General features: G+C 41.1%; 2 protein-coding genes across 2 annotated transcripts in view; one reads left to right on the top strand and one right to left on the bottom strand.

Annotated features, from left to right (window-relative positions):
* Positions 1-210: 210 nt before the first annotated feature.
* On the top strand, positions 211-3824 carry RWDD2A (RWD domain containing 2A). Its single transcript, XM_057369606.1, has 3 exons — positions 211-367; positions 1213-1431; positions 2939-3824. Exons 2-3 carry the CDS (start codon positions 1234-1236, stop codon positions 3614-3616), a joined length of 876 nt encoding a protein of 291 aa, XP_057225589.1. The 5' UTR covers positions 211-367; positions 1213-1233; the 3' UTR covers positions 3617-3824.
* Positions 3825-6483: 2659 nt separating this feature from the next.
* Positions 6484-22603, bottom strand: part of ME1 (malic enzyme 1) — a 148824-nt gene continuing 132704 nt past the window's right edge. Inside the window, exons 10-14 of the mRNA XM_057369618.1 lie at positions 18000-18105; positions 14985-15127; positions 12782-12955; positions 8627-8725; positions 6484-6839 (exon numbers count right to left, since the gene is read on the bottom strand). Coding sequence (XP_057225601.1) covers positions 6681-6839; positions 8627-8725; positions 12782-12955; positions 14985-15127; positions 18000-18105 — 681 coding nt within the window. The 3' untranslated portion in view covers positions 6484-6680. The remainder of the gene's footprint in view (positions 6840-8626; positions 8726-12781; positions 12956-14984; positions 15128-17999; positions 18106-22603) is intronic.

The following is a 22603-nucleotide window of genomic DNA, read 5'->3' on the forward strand; positions in this document are numbered from 1 at the left end:
CCGGATAGCCGGGACGTGTGGGACGGGCCGTGTGGGACAGGACAAAATCCCGCCGGAGCCGCCGCCGCGCGCCCCTCACGGAGCCGGCGCGGCCACGCCCACAAGCGGCGGAACCGACCAATGGCCGTGCGGTGGGCGGAGCCTCGGCCGCCGCGTGGCGCCCTGGCCACGCCCCGCCCTGGCCACGCCCCGCCCCGCCCATCCCGGCGGGAGCATCCGGCGGAACGGTCGGGAATGGCGGCGGCGGGAGCGCGCCTGGCACAGGCCGGGCTCGCACAGCTCCACTGACAGCTCCCCGGATTGCAAAGCTGCCCCCTCAGTGTGCTGCTTTTGGCTGGGGCAGAGTTAATTTTCTTCACAGTGGCCGGTACGGGGCTGTGTTTTCGTGCTGAGCACWGGGTTGATAACAGAGAGATGTTTYTGTTATCRCTGARCAGGGCTCACACAGAGCCAAGGCCTTTTCTGATTTTCGTGCTGCCAGGGTGGGGAGGGGGCTTGCGGGTGCATGAGGARSYGGRAGGAGACACARCSAGGACAGATGACCCAAACTGACCAGAGGGATATTCCCAGACCATGTGACATTATGCTCAGTATATAAAGCAGAGAAAGAAGGAGGAGGAGGGAGCATGTTTGGAGTGATGGCGTTTGTCATCCCCAGTCGCCGTTACCTGTGATGGGGCTCTGCTGTCCTGGGGATGGCTGAGCACCCGCCTGCCCATGGGAGGCACTGGATTAATTCTTGCTTTGCTTTGCTTTGCTTTGCTTGGGTGAGTGCGCGGCTCTTGCTTTCCCCAAGGAACTGTCTGTATCTCAACCCGTGAGTTTTCTGCCTTTTCCAATTCTCTCCCCGATCCCGCGGGTGGGGAGGCGCCTGTGTGGGGCCTGGCTGCCGGCTGGGGTTGAACCACGACACCCAGATWACTCTGGGTGTATCTGCTGATAAATAAAATAAATAAAGTGTCACTGTCGCCGCTCATCAAGGCGGGGCTCCGTTCCGTGCTCTGCTCCATCCCTGAGCCCGGCAGGGTCCCCAAGGCTCCYCCGGAGCAGCCGTGCCCGGTGCGGGGCTGTGAGGGCCCGGCTGCCGAGCGCTGTGTGCAGCCGTGTTCAACCAAACTCTGCCCGTAAAGAATCGCGGGGCTCCCCTAAAAGTGCTGCTAAACCTCACCATGTACTAAACCCCGGGGTTTGACTCCAGCTCTCCCGTTCCAGGCGTGCACGGAGGGCAGTGCAATGGCWGTCACGGTGAAAGAATGCCTGGAGCTCCAGCTGCTGGAGGTGGAAATGCTCCTTTCCATGTTTCCCAAAAGAGGGGAGCTCAGCCTGGATGAGGACGCCGTGCCCAGCATCCAGCGCTACCTGAGGAGCGCTGCCGGAGCCCTGCCCCCACAGCTGGAATATCGCATCGCTCTCGATGTAGGGGAGGCGAAGGTGAGAGCTGCCAAGGAGACCTGCTCAGGGGTGGTGTTGCCTTTACTCCTTCTGCACACACTTGAAAATTACCCTGAGAAAAGCGGGTAAAAAAGCCACCTCGTTTTTGTTTGCTCTTTCAAAAGTCAAGARTAATAGAGAATATTGGCTGCTGCTGACATTTACTGATCTGCGTTTGAAATACAGCAATGTAAAAATAGCCCCAGATGGCAGAATACAATTAAGAGGAGTCAAACACTAAAACAAGAGCAGCCTATCAGCAGAGAAACCAAACTTGCAGTATAAGGAGTTACAATGGTTTAACTGAGGAAAGGGATTGAAGTATTGATAAATACTTGAACARAGAACATAGGTCTGAGTGCATGCCAAAGCAGTGACTAGAGGTTAAAAACACAAACTCAGTCTGAAAGCCATTTTACTCAGAAGAAGGATAATTAAACATTAGAACCATTTAATGGGTAATGAGGTGGCCTCATAATTTTTTGGAAACTTTAGGTACAAGCTTAGGTATCTTTCTAAAACACACCCTTTTCCTAGCTTTCAGAGAGGAGTTTTATGAACTTTGTAGGGAAGGCTTGTGTAGGAGTAGTGGGTTTTTTTCCATAGCAGATTGTCAAGGAACTTGGAAAGATAATTAGTCATTTCATGATTCACTTCTCTCTACAGGATTAATCATATGATTATACACTGTAGTGAGTACCCCCTAATGGTCTACAGGAGCTTGAAGCACTGAGGACACATAAATCCTTTCCTGCTTTTGGACTACAGACAGGGTTCAACTGCCAGAGAACTGGGGTGCTCCATTTGAAGGCACTGYAGGAATAATCAAGATAAATTCAATAGCCCAATATTCATAGGAGATCAGATAAGATAATGTAATTGTCTCCCTGACCTGAAATGTACATAAATAGTTTTATTTCCTAAAATCCTGATARTATTTCTTCTTTACAGTGAATACTTGCTTAAAATAATAGTAATGCRCAGAATCATGGAATGGTTTGGGTTGGGAGCAACCTTAAAGCTCATCTACTTCCAACACCCCTGTGTCTCTATATAAAGTAGGTACAATCACAAACACTTTTGTGTAACTCTTGGCCTTCTTTTCCAGCACCTGGGCTGTGTTCATGAATCACGTGYACTTGATAAGGGATAATACTCTCAAAAACCCTGAACTCCAACAGTTATCACTGGAGCAACACTGAGCTAGAAATACCCCTCAAGGGTAACTGTACCTTCTCCCAAGCCATAGCATTAGTTCTGTGAACAGCRCAAAAGCAGCCTGGATAACTTGGGRRATGTTGTGAAAGTGACAGCATGATGCAATGAARGAAAAGGAGCAGACAAAAGAATGGGTTATTGGGACAAAAGGAAAGTAGAAATAATACCAGTCATTAGGATGCTGCAATCTTAATCACATCTCATAATCTGCTTCKTAGAGGGAAGAAGAATCCTGCATGTCTTCAGTAGCTGCAGAATTAATTTTCTCTGTATGTGTTCTGTTTTTAAGGCAAARGTGGAATTGCAGGTTCTCCTTCCTCATATGTATCCTCAGGTAGCTCCTCAGCTCTTTGCCAGATCAGATGCTTTGCACAGACAGCAACAGTTGCAGCTCAATACTCGTCTGGCTTCTCACATCAGCTCTCTGGATTCAGGAGACCTGTGTATATGTGAGGCTGTGCAGTGGGTGAAGGACAACAGCCTGCCTTTCTTGGAAAACAGTGACACCTCGTCGGAGTGTGCTTCAAAAGAAGTCAGGGTTAAGGAAATGCTGCATCGCATGTGGATCTACAGCCATCACATATACAGGCARGAACTGAGGAAAAAGATTTTTGACTCTGCAAAGAAGTTAAATCTGACTGGCTTCTGCCTAACTGGGAAACCTGGTGTCATCTGTGTGGAGGGACTCCAAGAAAATTGTGAAGAGTTCTGGCGAGTTATTAGATATCCCAACTGGAAGCATATTTCATGCAAGCATGTGGAGAATATAGAAACAGAGGGAAGCATTGATAAWCTTCGTCTCTTCCATGGTTTTGAAGACCTGCAGTTTGAGGCACATGGTGATTATGGCCTGAGGAATGACTATCACATGGATCTTGGCCAGTTCCTAGAATTCCTGAAACAGCATCAAAGTGGACACATTTTTCAGATTTTATTTGGTATTGAAGGCAAACTTGCAGAGAACTGAGAGAAACCATGTAAGGAGTTATAATTTTGGAGAGCAAGAGATGGTACTAACACTGAAATATTGTGCCTTAGAGCTRCTGTGAGAAGGGAAACTTTAACATCTGAGATTAATGGTTCAAGAAGTTAATCTCAGCTTCTGTTCTGAATTGCCACATATTTTTGAGATGTGTTTACCGATTTTCTGAGACTCTGAAACTGGCATTTGTCTCTATGAGACAAAGTGCCTCAAGGCACTTGCGAGATGATAAACATTCCACGCTGTGTTATGAATTATACTCTTCTGTCTCCTCATCCATACTGTGCTGTGTGGATTTCTTCCCAATATCTAACCTAAGTCTAYTCTCCCAGTTTAAAACACTCTCCCCATGTCCCGTTACTACATTCACTTGTCAAAAACTCCCTTTTCAGCCTTCTTGTAGGCTCCCTTCAGATACTGGAAGGTGTTATAAGGTCTTCCCAAAACCTTCTCTTCTCCAGGCTGAACAATCCCAATTCTCTCCGTCAGTTTTCACAGGAGAGATGTTCCAGCCCTCTGATCATTCTTGTGGCTCTCCTCTGGGCTGGCTCCAGCAGGTGCATGTCCCTGTTATGTTGGTGTCCTGGAGCTGGATGCAGTGGTCCATTTTGGGGTCTCACAAAAGTGTAGTAAAGGGTGAGAATCACCTCCCTCAGCCTGCTGGTCRTGCTGCTTTTGGTGCAGCCTAGGATACAGTTGGTGCTTCAAGCACACAATGCTGGTTCATGTTGAGCTGCTTCTGTACAAATAGCCCCAAATCCTTCCCCTCAGGGCTGCTCTCAATCCACTCTCCACTCAGCCTGTATTTGTGCTTGGGTTTGCCCCAACCCAGCTGAAGGGCATTGTACATGGCCTTGAACTCCATGAGGGTGGCACACACCCACCTCTCCAGCCTGTCCAGGTCCCTCTGGATGACATCCCTTCCCTACAGTGTGTTGCATGCTCTGGGTAGCTTTTGTAGCCATCAGCAAACTTCCTAAGGGTGAAGACAGTCCCACTGTCCATGTCCTGAGAACAATATTAAGAGTGCTGGTCCCAACACCAACCCCTGAGGAATGTCACTGTCATTGGTCTCCACTTGGATGTCAAGCCATTGACTGMAACCTTTTGTGACCATCTTTACCCACCGAGTGGTTCATCCATCAAATCCATGTCTCTTCAATTTAGAGACAATGATGTAATGCCTGAAAGTGTCTATCTGCTGATGTTAATAACAATTTTTGATCTGTTCAACTCATGGCATTTTACATTTACACTCAGGCCAAACACCTTGGAAATGAAAATGGGTAAGATGAGACAAAATTTAATTTCCSCYCYWMMWTWSMWWARGRAAWWMMWWWWAAATATAGAAAATAAGAACCTRATATATATATTAAATATTACATAAAAACACAATTAACTTGAATAATCCTTTCTAAGTCAAATTAGTACTGAGAGACAATTTTGCAGCAGCTTKTAAGAGGCAATGCTATTGTTGGTTCATTAGGCAGTGTTCTCCTGGGGGGAAGCATGCTGAGTGCGGATGTAGACAGTGAGTGTTCYACTTTATAATGCAGGATCATATTTAAAGGTCATCAATATCATACGTGGTTGAGGAATGCTACTGAAGTGTCCAGCATTTGTGCCTTGAAGGACCACCAGCCCACCACCTCCCACTTTGTGCTTGGCTGCCTGAAAATGGGTACCAAGCAATAAAAGCAGACTTACTGCTGAGCTGCAGAGGTCCGGCTGATCCACTCCAACACCCAGCACTCARCAGCAACTATTTAAAGACTGTGTTTCAGTACACTCAGCTGATGACAACAAAAATAATACATTATTTTATTTCAAATGAAACACAACCAAGTGTTTTAATACCCATCTCACAATAGCAATACATACAATAGAAATGCAGAGGATGACATTGAAATGAAGATTATTTCTGTTGCTCAGAATCAAGATTAATGTATTTTCCTTCACTGTGGTGAGTGTACTGTTTGTGTGATCATAGCTTTTGCCAAAGCACAGTGASGCAAAAAAACGTTTACAGGTTGCCATTAGGCAGTGAGAGAGAAAGTGCTTTTCTTTTTGAATTTGGGACAGCAATCTGCAGCTGTGACAGAGCTGAGGGGCTAGACAAACAAAATTAATATTTGGGTTTCTAGAGATTATCTCTCTAGTATAAAGATTAGAAAGAGTAGTAGAAAAAACATTCAAGTACACTTTGTTTCCTGAAAGTATTCAGAAAATAGGTTCAATTTTTCTTGGAGTGGTAACTGTTTATTAGTAACAACTAAWAATTCCTCAAAGCCTATTCCTGGCATTTTGATACTCCCTTTTTGTCAAGGAGCTGTTCAAGCACTTCCATGAACTTCAGGCCAAACATTTGCCATGTCTCAGAACAATGATTATATTGGTGGGGGAATGAAATCCTTGATCTTTTACAGGACATTACCTTACCTAATGTTAAGTGTTATTGTTAGTAATGTTAAAATGTTCTAATTAGATGTGAACAAGARGTTTTGCAGGTTTGGTTCTTTTAGAAAATTTTTCATTACTCCACACAAGACTGACAAGTAAGGTTTCTCTTTGGAAGAGAATATTCTAACCTCATGGTTGTTTAAAGCTTATTTTTTTGGGTTTTTTTTAAATAATAGGTTCAGAAATTATGCAAATTATACTGTGACCTGTAATGGATAAAACATCACATGCATTTTTTAATTGTCCATTTATCTGCTTAAGTTTCCATTGATGTTTGTGACAAAACTCTTAACTCAAGTTAGAACCACTTATTTCAGAAAGATCTGTCAAACTATAGTGTAGGATATCTCAATTGAAATAACAGTCAAAATAACCAAACAACACAAACAACATATTTCTCAGATTAATTTTTATTTTCTSATGTGTAATTCATGATTTCTTGATCTGAGTTTCTCACCAAATACTATGATTTAGAAAAAGTTTTCTGCATCTTAAAAAATTAGCTATTCTTAGGCTTCCTAGGCAGAAATAATCTCATTATTTTAATGCTTTTTAACTGCAGCAGATTTGTTYGTTCTTCATTAAATATTTACAGTTTCACTTTCATGGCCTCTTCAGGCCAGGTGTAGGAGTCAGCCACAAAGCTGTTGTAATCWGTACTGTACACCTGAGAGCGGATGAAGGCTTCTAGGTCCTTGGGCTGAGGATAGGTGGAGGCAGTGTTATTYCTGTAGGCTTCTTCTGCAACCTGGAAAGATGCAAGAAAATCCTAATCAGTGCTGATAAACTATCGGAATACTTCACAGGATTTAAAAGCAAGTCTTAGTTCAAAATCAAGATGAGACTTCACCTTCTCTGGTGCTGCAGTCACCTGTGCTCACACTGGATCCAGATTTGTACCCAGTGGTAAAACTAGAACAGGATGATGTTTGTGTTCAAACTGTTACAAATACAGTGCTTCTTCTTGCTCAGCTGTATCTTAGCTTTTACTGTGCAGTGGTGGATAAATATTCCACAACCCCCAAGCACTGAGTTACAATTTCTGCTTTTCTATCATCACTCTATCCTGATTTACCATCTTCCCAAAGCGCTGTAAGAAAAATTATTTGTTCAAAGCTCCCATGCTCCCTGCACATTAGTGAAGTTTTTATTTGCCACAGCTTGATGATATATTTAAAAAAAATAAAAGTAAACTCATGGGAGAAAAATAGTTCACAGGATGGCTGGGGGAAATACAAATATTTGCTCGCTCTTTCCTCACCCAGACCATGCCTAAGTGAATCAATTATGCATCACAAATACAGCTGYGACAAAATTAAGTTTAGAAGGGGTTTCAGCCCACTCAAAACATCAAAGTAGCCTCTCACATCTGAAGAACACCTACTTCAGAAACAAATATCTTCAGACTGGACATTCATCTATGAAAYAAAGAAATCTGGCAGACAGGTTTTATGCAGCAGCACTTTGTGAAAAGATCTGCTTGAAATCTATTTGGCAAACAACGCTAATGCTCCTCCTTTGAATAAAAGGGATATTGAATGTTAAAATGTTCTTCTTGCTTTCCTCAGCTCTCTTCGAAACATAAATGTTTTAGTTTGGTCAGAAGCTGAGGCCCAAAGTCACCATATTTAAACTTCTTTTCTAATCTGAACCTCAACTCAGTTTGATTGAGAAGCACTTTGGGTGTTTATGTAAGAGCTTATCTTCAGGTCTGTGCACATAATTATCATGGCTGAATAAGATCTGGAATTCATACCAGATGTATTCCAAAATATTTTCATAGTATTCCTSTCCTGGAAAAGGCAGAGGCCATTCCTAAACCTCTTGGGTTGTACAAAGCAGAGTAAGAGTTTGCAGGAGTAAAGTTTCAGCACAGAGCAGGCAGAAAGAATCTCTTGGTAACATTTTCCTTCTTTTTGTATTTTATGTAGCATGCACAAACAGAGGAGGAATTTCTGTTACTGTGTTTCTGMCAAACACAGAAACATTTTGATTTCACCTGAGGAATTTAAGTAACATTTTGACATCTACAGAACAGTCATCACTTGCCTRAGAAGACATGAACTTTGAGAAGGGCTTTTTTTCTTAAATATACRGAATGAGTGAAGCTATGGAAACTGCTTCAAGCATGAAGGCTCCTTGTTATTCTTGCAAAAGAATATGGAATATGTGGAATTACTCACAGTAATGTGACAAAGAGAGAAAACAATTGAAGAAAAAAAGCTCACAGAAGACCAGCAAAAYGTTGAAACTGATAACCATGAAGGGCCTCAGGTGTGCAGCTGGCATGACTGTGGTGGACAGCACAGTCTGTGCTCTACACACATACACACACACACACTTGCTGTAGTTCCACAGCTCTCCTTATATCTGGATTACCTTTACATTCATGAATTTAAATTTAATTTTGAAACTGCCATGTGTTCAATACTGATTGATGTAAACCAACTTGTGTAGAGGTGTGTTAGGTGATAAAATCAAACTGTGTAGAGATRGTGGGAAGACAAAAAGCCACAAAAGGCTGAAATGACTTACCCTCACAGCGATTTTCAGTGATACATCCTGAATGGTGACTAATGGAGGGTAGAGACGACCTTCCTGTAAATTCTCTTCTGTAACTTGCTGAGCTATAACCTGAAATAACAGAGACATGTTCAACTTGGCATACAGATGCAGCTGTAGCTTGATTAYACAGTGGTATTGTCTTTAGCAAAGAAATGTTTCTGCTTTGTCAAATCACACAGATGCTGCTTAATCCACCTAGACAGTGTTTTTTAGAACCACCCTTGTCATTAGGAGAAGCTGTGCAAGAATTAGAAATTTAGGGAGTTATGCCTTTTTCTTACCCAGAAAATAAAACTTACTCAAGTCTAGAGTAAGTCTATGACACACATAAACTAGCAAATAGTTCACTGTGAGACACAAATTGTAGCCAACAATTGCAGCTGGGTCAAAGAAAATTAATTTATTTACATTTAAACCTGATCCTGAGAAATACAGCACAGAAAAAAAACTCTAGGGGGAGCTAAGAGAATGCAAAATCAAGTTACTGCTCTCCACAACGACAACCAGGTTATTTCAAARTGATACACAGTCCTTTGATGTGCATCTGAATATCAGGAGGYRCTTACAACATGAGGTCCAGCTTAARARGGCTCTGCARGAAAGATCAAATCTGAAGAAATCAACAGCAAGTWGCTCTTATTGTAATGCATCACTGAAAAGAAAAGGATCAGAAGTGCAATACTTCTTTTTTGTGATTCTGTTTTTAATGGAAGGTAAGCCACAAAATATTTGGGTAGTGCTCAAGGTGAGAGAGGAAGCAAGATTAACAGTAGAGATGCCATACTGTTCCTTTAGACACACTCCTGTTACACACTCCAGCAYTGAAAACTGCAAAAACACAAACCCAAGCATTTTCAAAGAGAATGACACCCTCTCCATGTGGTCTTTGAAAAACACTCCTTGACAAGATCAGTGGCAGGGGGGAAAATGATGAATCAACATTTGGGATTACTCAGAAAATAAGAGGTGACACTGAAAACATAATTGTGCCAATGTATAAATCCAGAATGCAACACCACTTTGAGCAGGGTGTGGTTTTTCTCCACATACTTTAAACAAGAATGGGGTAGATTAATGAGGGATTTAGAGAATAACAAAGATGATAAAAAGGTTATTTTTTTGTACAAGGAGACCAAAAAAAAAAAAAAACAAAAAAAAAACAACCAACCCAGACTTGGGAGAAAAAGAGAAGAAGGAAAGGAAATGCAAAAGACAACTGAAGATGTACATTTCTCATGGTGCAATAGGGAAACCAAATCATCAGACAGCAGAAAATCATGAGAGGAGAGTTTGTTTTTCCACAGGACTCATAATTAAATTGTAACACTAATTGCCAAAAGATGTTCAAATTAATAAACATGTTTTAAAAGTTTAAAAAGCTCATTTATGAAGGAGAAATCCATACAGGGATAAAACATCCAGCACAGGAAGGCCGAATGGTGAAGGTCGCCAGAATCTGAGAAGTCATTTCGGCAGAAGGATCACTTTAATTCTCCCTTATTTATCCTCTTTTCCTCAGCATCTGGTAGTCACTGCTTTCAAAGGAAGATACTGAGCTGTTTGGACCTTAGTTCCAACCCAGTATGGCTATTTTCATGTTTTAAATTTTAATTAATTCATGTTTTTAATAGAAAAATTAGCTAAGCCTTATAGCCGAACCTAAATGAAGACAACGAAGAGAAGACAAATGGCACAAAACAAGTGGATGTGTCTTGGTTTTTGAAGGATATATTTTCCATAATGAAAAGATTTTGTAGGATTATTTCTGAACTAACTGCAGGTCACACATGCAAGAATATTTCATTAGTTCATAATTCTCTGCCTCTTTTATTGTGTTTGGTAGGACTTAAAAGAATACACAACATCCCTTGTCATCACAGGACAACTGCCCACAGTTAAGAGCTTACAGCTTAAGTACAGTTTACAGTATCTTAGATTTATCATCCAAAGTTACATTCTATTTTACTTGGCAGCAAGAAAAGTACATTGAAAGTAGAATCTGTTGTAGTTACAGTAACTACTTATTTATGACTTCTATCAGGTTTAACTGGCAAAGCAAGAAGCAGGAGGTGCAGGCATGCAGCTTGGGTGCTTACTCTTTATAACTTCTTTTTTTCAAGTAAGCTGCCTCTGCAATCTAAGAAGGTCCCTCTACCCAACAAATACATGGGTTTTGTGCTTTAAATTTTGCATCATCTTGGGTGCTCCCATTTTAAATGAAGAATACTATGCACTATTCTAAAACCCCCATGAAACTATTCTGATTTCATCCTTCCATGAAAAAAGCAAAGAAAAGAAAACAAAAAGAGCACTTTTGCTTTGTAGTGTAATTATTCAGCTRAAGGCCTGCACAGCCCTCCCAGCCTTCAGAGCCCTGACACCTCTTCTGGCAAAGAYTCCTCTCACCTCCATCAGCTGTTGTGCTCAGCTCACCCAAGCCCCACTGCCCCTCACATTTAAAAAGATCGGATGTGAAAGCCCCGAGCTCCAAGCAGCAAAGGGAGCAGCTACCCAGAGATCCTGCCACCAACAGGTGTCTTTCTAGACAAGACAAAAACCACATTTTTACATGTCAGATTTTTCTAGGGATTTTTTCTAGGGCAATCCTATAGAAAAACCTTTACCAAAGAGTCAGAGGAAGACCTCAAGTGGGAATTTAAAAGCTTCCTCACAATTTCTGGTATTATTTTACTTCCCTGACTGTTACGTTTCTATGTCCAGAACAGATTTTTTTCTGACTTTGTAGACTGTCACATGAAACACAGTTCCACCCCAACATGTGCCACCTTTTGACATCAGCACTCACTATACAGGGAGCATTTCACACAAACCAAAATGAAGCAACTTCTACAATGAAGTAAGATAGTTCTAACACTGCAGTTTAGACCAGGAAATGTGGATCACCATATCCAACTGAAATTACAGGGGAAGATTTAAAGGGAAGATATAATTTTCCAAAGGCTTAGGAGATGGATCATTGCCCTTCTAAGAYGGTTAAAGCCAGTGGAGACAGTCTGGGCTTTTTACTAATTTTAAAGATGGAAATGGTGAATGTCTTTTTTACAGAGGGCAGGCTGTAGGCAAACCTCTTTAAAATGCCATAGCATGCATCTGAAAAAACCTTTGAAGTTTAACAAGAACAGAATGCAAGTGTCCACCCCTTAATAAAGCTTCATATGACATACTGCCTGCAACAGGATCACACTGTCTATCAGCTGCCCTTCACTGATAGCCAAGGACCACTTTCTTCCCCTTACTCCATGAAAAGCACAGAAGGAGCAAGAATTTGGAATGAAATGTTCCTTAGAGAAACTGCAGTAGTTGAATAATGCATTCACACGTCTGCTAATTGGTGCAACTTTTTTCCCCTCTTTTTTCATTCATTCCATCATTCTAATGTTCTAATTCCATTGCTTGGAGCCTTGCTGTGTTCTGCCTACACTGCCATTTTCCAGCTTCTTGGAAGAGTAAGACACTGCACTGCACTTTGATGAAGTTCTGTAGAYTGTAACTGGTCTGGAATGGGCAGAAATTCCCCCTGAAGTGAGCTTAGGTCAGCTGGAGTCAATGTGATAAACTGAGGGAAACTTCTTCCTTATTTCCATACCCTTTAAAAAATCCCAAAGCATCGCTTTCAATTACTTTGTACGTACATGATCAGACCAACATGCATTGCCCAGGGCTTTCTAATTCAAATTCAAACAATTTTTGTAAGCAAAACACAAGCACATGAGTCACCCCAAAGCTACTAACATCAATAATAATGATTTCTTTCAATCTAAAATCAAACCTATGTGCTTGTGCATGCAAACCATACATATGTGCATTACCTGTGGTAACACAGTAGAGAAGTCTTTCTTTTTTTCCTTCCCAACAGAAGGTAAAATTCATGTCAGATGACATGATTTCAGTGCTAACTTTTAAAAATTACTTGTTAAGCCCAGTGCTAACTTTTTAAAAATTACTTGTTCAAATAGAATTTATAAAGAGCAATAAACCTTGCAAATAAAGGCCTTACACAGAAATCAATATTTTTCCAGTTTTAAAGTTTAATTCTTCCTATTTAATTGTTCATTAATACTAAGTCRCTAAATCAAGGAATGTAAATAATTTTGAACACAGTACCTCAGCAGTTGTGAGGAATACACCCTCATCAATATGTCTCATTCCACATGAAATAACACCAAGGGCAACTCCTGGGAACACATAGGAATTGTTACCCTGTCCGGGATAGAGAGTTTGTCCACTTGGGAGAGTGACAGGATCAAAAGGACTTCCACTGGCAAAAATGCCCCGTCCCTAAATTGTAAGAAGAAAAAGAAAGCATGTTAATTGAGAGATTRCTGTTGAAATATTTCACACATCCTTTTAAATATCCACCACTGTGGAAACTAGGTTGCATCTTTTTAGCATCTCTTTTGAGAGAGTGTTAGAACTGAATGTCTCATGAACATSAGGATGCTGATCCTGGAGATCACTGGTGATTCTCTGTGGCTATCTGACCCCATCTGTTACAATYCAGAAGGAGAGAAGCTGAATCCAGCAGTCATTTTTCACTTTGTGCATCCATGCCAGAAGAAGGCACATGGGAAGCAGGTATATGTCCAGAGTTGTAAAACCCAAAGTGGACAATACTGCTACGGTAGCAACAGCTGATGCTACTGGACTTTTTTCCCAAAAGCAGAGTACCCACAAAAATGACACTAAGGCAAGTAAATGTTGCACTTTTGGATGGGGTGATATCTGAGCAGCTGTGGGCAGGCAGAGCTCTCTTTTCTTCCCAATTCCCCATTTCAGACCCTTGAGGCCATTCCACAGCTCAACAGAATGACAGAGCTCTGTCCCAGGAACATCATCCTATGGAGCAACCTACAGCACAAGTCAGTGTGGAACCTCCTTGGCCAGGACCTCAGAATCCCCTCTTTGTAACACACTGAGTAGGGAGAGGGCACCAACACAGGCACCTGCCAGTACTAATAAACCATTAGAATGTTTCCCAGCAGATTTTTGGGTAATGCCAGGTAAGACTGTGGCTGGCAGGGCTCAGGTGTCATACCCAGTCTGCTGCAGGTAGGCAGCACAGAGGAGCCAGCCTGTCTAGGGGAATTAGGAAAATTTAGCTCTATGGGTACAGGTTATACCATAACACTTGTCCTGAGGACAAGAGAGCTGGCTCTAACCCAGCTGAGATTGGAGCTCACGTGGGAGTGACACTGCACAGGCTCTGCATCCACAGCCCAAAGGCCCCCGGCTCCTGCCTCTCTGGGGAGGGAGCACCCTCAAATTAAGCAGTGAATTTAGATGGGGAAGAAAAGCCACACTTTACTTATGCTAGCACTGCTAAAGTGATAAATGTCACTGTTAAATACTTCAGAGGCASTTTGTATCAGAAATATCTATGCMTGTTTTAGAGAGCTGGAAATGTGCRTTTTAAAATAGGCCACTGTTGCCATTCAGCTCTTAAGAAGAATATYATGTTTGGTTTGGTGTCATGCACTATTATCATGGCCTGCTTATTATATGTTTTGGTGACAGATCAAGTACTTCAGAGTGTCTTTTACTCTGTCTATCACATGTGGTTACCCACTACAACCAACCCACTATAACCAACCCTTCCCTGGCTCCTGCACTGTGCTGTAATTGCATCTGTGCAGTGGGGAATGGACATACTAAATTTGTCATTCAAAATGCCCTGTATTTGACAAAAAATCCAAACACATCCACTGTGAAACACATACAGTCAGGTACTCATACATTTTAAATTCTCAACTGAATTACAGGATAATGTGTTTATCAGTACTTTTACAATAAATAAGCAAGCACAGTTCTCTTAATTTTCATCTRTGTTTATATAACAGAAAACTTTGTAAGAAGAGTCAATTATCCCAGTTCTTAATACAGAATTATTTTAAAGATTCTGTTTCATGTATTGAACTACTTTCTTACCCTCAACAGTATTCATGAAACCTAAAATGAAAAGCATGCCACTSTGTGTATATATTATACAAAGTGATACAGTTCAAAAACATACATAAGGCTTTAATGATTGATGGTGACCGATGCTTTGGTTATAATAAAGATTATGAATGTTGYCTGACACCAATAAAAGCTATGAAAAGTTTTTATGAGAGTGTAAGCATGTAGTGAATTCAGTGAAATTGTCTTGATAAAATCTGAAAAACCTGTTACTTAATTTAACTCATTTTATTTATGCACAGAGACATGATTAGTACTTGCTGCTCCACCCTCTGTCTTCCTCCCATTTCAAATTTAATTTCAGATTTATTTTTTCATGGTGCACACTGGAAAGATGTTAATCTTTGGTTACCTCTGTGTATTTGTAGCACTGCTCAGCAGTRCATTCTGCTTTGCTGGTAGGGTTGCTGAGAGCAAAAATTACAGGACGTTTGTTTAGAGCAGCCATATCCTGAAGAATTTGTTTGGTAAAAGCACCACCAATTGCAGCAACTCCTAAAGAAGAAGAACACACACACATAACAAGTAGACAAATGAAAATATTTCAAGGTAAGATTTGCATGTCACTTGTAAAAGAACAGAGCTCTTTTTATCATCTCTCTCCCTCTTTGAAATGGAGTTCAACCTTTTTCCTAACACATGGTTGAAATAAAATTTTGTATAAAAGATTTTGCAACAGTGAAACTTCAGTATTATCCCTAGCATAAGGCAGAACCTATTTGCCCCTATGTAATCTGTTGGATTTCTCCTTTCCCTTTTCTCAGGCCCTTTGTGTAAAATAGAAATGTTTCCCCTAACCTGCAGCTAGGTCTAGTATGTACTACATAGATGCAACTCTGGGTCCTGAAGTTTTATGCAACAGACTGGATAGTTTCTCCCAAATCCAGTGTGTCAGACTTCAATTTTTTTCCTGACACAATGAGTAACATCTCTATCTCCTACATCTGAGCTGAGGTGAGCTGATGAATAATCCCAGTTTTGAGTCTAAGCTTTCCCTGACAGCAACAGTTTTTTTTAATACATCCCTTTTTATTGAACCAGAGATGCTTTTCTATTCCCCATACTGTGCACACTTATAAATGCYCTTCACAGGAACTGAATGCCAGTCCTGCAGCATGAAATCATCTTAGGTTGCATTCTGCTGCAGTGTGGGTTTGTAGCCAGTACTTAGATCTTGGACCTCAGACAATTCACAACCAAAGAGGGGTGTGCGTGATGTTTCTGAGATGCCACGTACACCCATATTTCTGACTAATTTACAAGAGTTGGGGATCCAAGGATCAGGTCCTTCCTCACCACACCTTCAGAGAAAATGAACAGAGAAACAGATAAATAAAAATAAACAGATCTTGGAGTAAAACCAAGGATCTTCATTTTCCTGGAGGCCCCTCTCASCTGGCTTGGAGAGAAGGTAGCCTCCTTCTTCCTCAGAGACCCCAGTGCCTGACACCCCAAKCTGCTTTCCACACAGCATCTGAGTTTCAAAAGCAGCAAAAAGAGCTGGTTTTCCCTCTCTTGGGGGAGTGGAAATGGATTAAAACCCAGGCTGGGTGAGGAGAGCCTGGAACCTGGGCCTTTCTCAGGTCTGTACTGTAACCTCTCATCACTCAAATGAGCATCCTGACAGCAGCCAGTCCAAAAGGACAGCTTGGAATCTGCCTGAGGAGAGCACAAAGTCCTTGGAGGGAGGTGAAAGGGGCCCTTAGCATCCAGAGCTGTCTTGAAGGTCATGCTTCAGGGCTAACATTTCTTTAAGGCCCCTCAGAGTATTTTCTGACTGATTCCAGATGGAGCATGGYATCGCCTGTCAAACAGTATTTTTTTGCAACTCTGAGCTCTCTGCACTTCACCTTCTATGAATGGACAAGGATGCTTAGATGCAAAAGCTCTGACAGAGCAGCTGGGCCACTCTATGTTTGATGAACAGTTGTGGTAGTCATGATTTTGACCCACTTGTATAACAGACTGTTATACACCTTAGTTTCTGGTTCAATCTTCAGTTTCCAAATGTTTCATGTCTCCTRAAACTGCTTCTGGACMGCCAGCAGGAAGAAAGACAACTATMTTTAGATTTAAAATTAAAACAAAATGCCCACTGGCTATTTTTTTTTAACTGCAGTTTCTTAGACTGGGTCAAGCTAAATTAAGGCTTCTCCTTGAGCCATTGCTGGCAATAAAATGTGGATAAGGATTTGCTCAGACAGAGCTAAGTAAAACAGTGGGAGAAGGACTATCAATATACTTCCTCATGACTCTTGCTAGTCCAGGGAACATACTGAATATCTAGTCACTCAAATAGAAAATCCCCAGTATTAGCTTCCATTGCTGTTTCTGATGGAAGAGCCTTCATTAYACAGAACTGACAAGGGAAAGTGACCTTGAGGGAGAGTCACATAGGTTTATATATAAAAATGATATTCAGTAAACATCCATGTTTCATGACAGAAAATCTTCCCTAAGCATCCACACACCTTTATCTGGATAARTATTAATTCATTCTATTCTTCTGTCCTTCTAGCTTTTTTAGCCTTGTAACCTACTACAGAAATTGTCTAGACCACTCTTGCAGTCATATCTTCATGTAGCACAGGAGAAGAAACAATTCATTTACCTCACTGATGATCACTGACAAAAGCAGATTTTACTGAACAAGGACYGTGTGGCCTAGGCATAGTTAAAAATGTAGCTGTTAAAGTGCAGGATAATTTTCACTGTGGCATTTCAGTTTTTCTAGCATCTGATGAATGACTTTACTAGCTAGAGAGATTAATCTTTAGTCTTATAAAAAAAGACCAAGAGTGCTTGCAGTTCATTCCTGAAACTGTGACTGAAATACAATAACCAAACTACAGAGAGCTGAGCAAWCCATTATTGAGATCACAATCCYGCAGCTTTTACAAAAGAAAAWGTTTTTGTAAAATCTKCATTTCGGTCTGCAAAAGGACTGCTGGCTAAGGACCTAAAAGTGAGCAAAAAGAAGACTCAGATACAGCACCCTCATATTTGCACAGCTTTAYATGAGCTTAGCTCAGTTTTCWCACTCTGTGTTTGAGGTTATTTGTATTACACCCTTCACATTAAATCAGAAGCAATTCAGGAAGGTGATAAGGTCCTCCATCAGATGTTTAAACCAAGCTGGATTCTTTCCCCTGTAAAATGGATGGCTCAGAATGAAAGCAGTGTTACATGCTTGGATAGTTACTATTTGTTCAGTTGCTTAATAGAGTCCATTATGCACTGAGTGTTTTCTGAAAACACACAAAGGTAAACTGTTCAGAGGAACTTGATCTTGCCTTCAGACAAAGCCACATCCCCATTTTTTTTTCAACAAAGAATAAGGTCATTGCTTTAAAGTCMAAGAAATTACCTATTAGCACGGACGGTTTTATATCTTTAACAATATCTTCTAGATTTTTCATTTCACCATGTTCATGGGCAAAACGCTGTTTCTCAGGTGTTAATGAGGCACGCCCCTGAGTAAGGAAGAACAAGAAAAATATATTTAAGTTTAATGCAACCTAATATCCTGGGATAATCAGTTTATGAAGTATCTGGTTTAACACATCCTATTTTCATTTCTACTTTTGCATCCATCATATCAGACAAAGTTACACAGCGTACAACTAACATGGTTAGGGTAATTTAGGACTAATCTATTTGTCCAAGTTGTAGATAAATTCAGTAATTTTACTTTAAATTGAAAAGAGCTATAGAACACCATTGTATTAACTTCTATTTGAGCAATTATTTGAGATTTGTAACTCAGCAAAATAAAAATAGTTTCTCCCAGCTTTTTCAGCTTTGTTCTTGTTTAAAAGTATGGAAACTGTATGGTGTATTTAGACCATAGGGGAGCCTGCATTTTTATTCACATTTTTCATATTTAAGTCATTCATTATTAAGGATGGAATAAAAATAATTCTAACCAGATGTCTGCTGCACTGTTTTTGCATTAACAAAATTGACTCAGCTGTGAAAAAAACTTGTGCCCTGATCTCTACTGGCAATTTCCAGCCACTTGCCCTGATCTCTACTGGCAATTTCCAGCCACTTGCCAATGTCCAGCAAGGTTTCCAAATGGAATATGATCAATGCAAGAGAAAGGGCTAAAGAGCATCATTGACATTGACTTGGGCTGCAAAGTGGGTTTGAGAGCAGCGTAAGTAAAGTGGAGTGAGGGCTGAGAAGGGGCCAGAATTTGTGAAAATTTTGTTAGTTGGCTAAATATGCAGAGCTCTATCTGTACACAGACAGCTGAAAACTGTACCTCGAGCCCTTGTTTTAGTCTCATGCCCACAGCTCGAGCCCTTGTTTTAGTCTCATGCCCGCTGAAAACATTCCTGCAGAGGCACTTTTCAAACACAAGAATATGGTTCCAGCCCCTTAAACATCTTACAGTTTCAGAGAAAAAGAAGCAGATTAACAGATATACAGGGAAGTGTATGAGGAAAACTGAATGCTAAATGTAATTTTGACCAAATAGCTGGAAGAGATATATAATGTCTTCCCAGCCACATCTTTTACAACTAATAAGATGAAAGTTGCCTTAATCTTAGCAAGTTTATTAAAACAACACTGAAATACTGGAACATAATTCATTCCATGATTCCAACAGAGTCTACAAATTTGAAAATTGGGCTCAATTTAGGCCTGCATATACCATCAGACACAAGCCATGATTCGTTTTTTTAACGAAACGGAGGAAGCTGATGCTCCATTTCAGACCACAGCTCTGCAGTGTGGCAGCATGTGGCTGTGCCAAAGCTCCTCTGCTGCTCCTGGGACAGCCACCCCAAGAGCTGGAGGGCAGAAGAAGAGGCCATTTCTCATTTCCAGCTGCAAGAAAAGTGYTTCCATCCCAAGGATGCCACGGGAAGCTACGAGAGGCTGTTATGTGCTCAGGGCTGACTGAGCTGCTCTGTCCCACAGGATGCCAGATCCTTYTGGCTCACCCATGATTACAGGGCATTTCCAGAGATCTCTCTTTTCTGCACATTTTTATGTCTGGATGGGCTTATGCAGGTCTTAAGTGTTCTCCTGGAGCGATTAGCACAGAAATACTGAGCTGTGGGCACTTGGTTTCCTTTGTGGATAAAATGTGAAATTGTCAGCTCTGAGGGAATGCCGCAGTATTAATAATTTTTGGCACACTCATGCTTGAATCATTCCACCATCATACACATTTTGCAATCTGCCATTTTCCAGCACCCCAGCAGATGTCCCCACAGTCTGCACACACATTTTAGATCCATCTCATTTTAAAGCAGGAATTTTCCTTAACGTTTTAAGGGAAAAACATTTGAAGCTTTCATTTTAGTCAGCAAAGGAAAAAAAAAAGAAACCCACAACATTTATGACTTCCAGACCAAAAGCCTGTTGCTAGGATTAACTCAAAATACTATAACAAATGCCACTTCTCATTCTAATCTGCTGGTTGGTTGGAATTGGAATGCTTGGTGGAGCCTCATTTGGAGGCAGGTTTACCGGGAGCCAGGAGTGGGTGCCCTGGGCCACCATCCAATCCCAGACTGCTTCTCCAGATGGTTCCTTAAAGGCTCATCATACTGCTGCTGAGGAGGCCAGTTTTCCATCTGACCTTAAAACCCAACCTCTAGGAGACTGCCTTGGGCTACCATGAACAAAGAAACAACCTCCAAGGGCTGTGATCAGCTCACTCTTCAGGCTGTGCCAGGCTGGCAGCTCTGAGCCCCTCTGGGATCTGCAGGTCTGGACAGAYTGACCAGGAGAGGTGACCTTTGATTGATTCCACAGCTCTTAAYAGCCAAGAGATCAGGCTGACATCTTAGTGCATAAAAATGTTGACATTCTTTCATTTTCAACTCTAGTCAAAACCAATAACCAAAATCCTTCATGAAGCAGATTTACCTTTTTATAGAGTTTTACACTTGACTGGCTTTTGAGGAGGTGTTGAAATACTTATTGATGAAGCACCKAGGGTTCAAAGTCCTGACATTGACAATGATCTCTCACTTTTAGCCACAAAGGAGCACTCAAACAGTAAGGATGTGATTCACTGCAACATTTTTTGGGCTGCTAGTTTGTGAGACTAGTGCTAGCCAGATGGGTAAGCTTAGGTCAGATTCACTTCTGCCTTATCCTAATTTCTATCTGCTCCTAATTTCACACATGATATTGCMCCATTCTTAAAAAAAATGCTCCAACAAATAAAAAACACAAGGCAACATCAAACCTCAAACAGTTTAAAATTTACTTATTTATTCAGCTTTGGTCTGAATTAGTTTGATCCCATTAGTCAGCATGGATCATGTCTCCAAGTAAATATTTTTCTAGTATATTAACAAAGAATGAAATATTAAATTATGTGGCTTAGAAAGAATAACAACAGCTATGTGCACAGAGATTTTTGCTTGGAAAATGCTTATAAAAGAAATGATATGGTGAGAGTTTTGGTTTTTTTAATATATATTTCAAAATAAATTAGAATCATAGAATGTTTTGGGTTGGAAGGACCTTAAAGATCATCTCATTCCACCCAGCCTGCCATGGGCAGGGACACCTTTCTCTAGACCACGTAGCTCAGAACCCCACTCAACCTGGCCTTGAACATTTCAGGGCACCCACAGCTTCTCTGGGCAACCTGTTCCAATGTCTCACAACCTTAAATGTAAATAAATGTCTTCCTAATTCCTAATCCAAATTGACCCTCTTTCAATTTATAGCTGCAATCCCTTGTCCTATCACTCTACGCCCACGTAAAAAATCCCTCTCCAGCTTTCTTGAAGGCCCCCTTACATACTGGAAGGCTGCTAGAAAATCCCCTGGAGCACTCTGTCCTCCAGGCTGAACAATCCCAATTCTCCCAGCCTTTCCTCATAGGAGAGGTATCAGAAATGTGTTTCAATTGTTAATTCAGTGATCCTAAAGGAGCTACATAACACCTCCCTAAACTCTACATCCAAGGTTTCAAGACCAGCCAGTTCAGTGATAATGAAACTCCAGTAGTTTAGAGGTCACTGCTTTAGACAGTACTTTTTTTCTCCACAAACTGTCAAAATCTGAAGTTCTGCTTTCCACCAAATAGAAGGACATTAGCAAGAGCATGACTAGCTTTCCTCTGTGCCCTGCTAACAGGGCAAGCAAGGGCTTGCAGGAATGAAAAAACAATTCAGTTTTCTGTATCTTCCTTAAACTAAGGGATTACCAGTCTATTTAGTACAAGATTCCAGACATTCATCTCTGAATGCCTAAAGCTGGAATAAGAAATCACAGGGCTTTTGTCAGCCAGCAGAAAGAAGAGGATGGAGCCAAAATGCAGAAGTCTCAATTCTGKCTTTGCATGGTTTGCTGTCTTGTCTCTTCCTGACACTGCAGAGATGCAGGGGGGCTGGAGCTGTCAGTGTTGAGATTCTCTGACTGAAACATCTTCCAGAAGCACAGAGCCCATCTCTGGCATTTTGATTTCCAGCCCTGGCTTAGCCAGCTTTTGTACGGTGGCTGCTGGGAAATGAGCTATAAAAGATCAACAGAAGGCAGCATAAATCAGAAATTTCTCTGGTCTGCCTGCATCTCCATAATCCTAAAATACCAACACGGCACACAGCTTGCTGATATTTCCTTTCTTCTTCTAACAGGAAAATGAAAAAATGTAAAATATCATGCTTTGAAGAGTTTGAAGAAGCTCTGGGGTTCTGAGTATGAAGCTCTGAGTCTTAAATAGAAACATCATCTTCAGTCACATTYAGATATATCTTCTAAATCCATTKTCTTGCTCTTTCAGCATTATTAAAAATTCATCCAATCGATGAAAAGGGCTCAGAAAAACAGGCAGTTTAAAGAATTGTGCAGTACACCAAAGCTCTGTACACTTTCATGGTACATTCCAATGCTCACCACACAGTAGAAAGATTATTTGGAAAAATTTTTCCCAGGAGCTCCTATCAAAGGATGATATTGCACTCTTGTTCAAATAGCTGTAAGAAGACTCCTCTA

Source organism: Malurus melanocephalus, unplaced genomic scaffold (assembly GCF_030028575.1).
Source record: "Malurus melanocephalus ecotype Western Australia unplaced genomic scaffold, MMel_1.1 scaffold_4, whole genome shotgun sequence".
NCBI lineage: Eukaryota > Metazoa > Chordata > Aves > Passeriformes > Maluridae > Malurus > Malurus melanocephalus.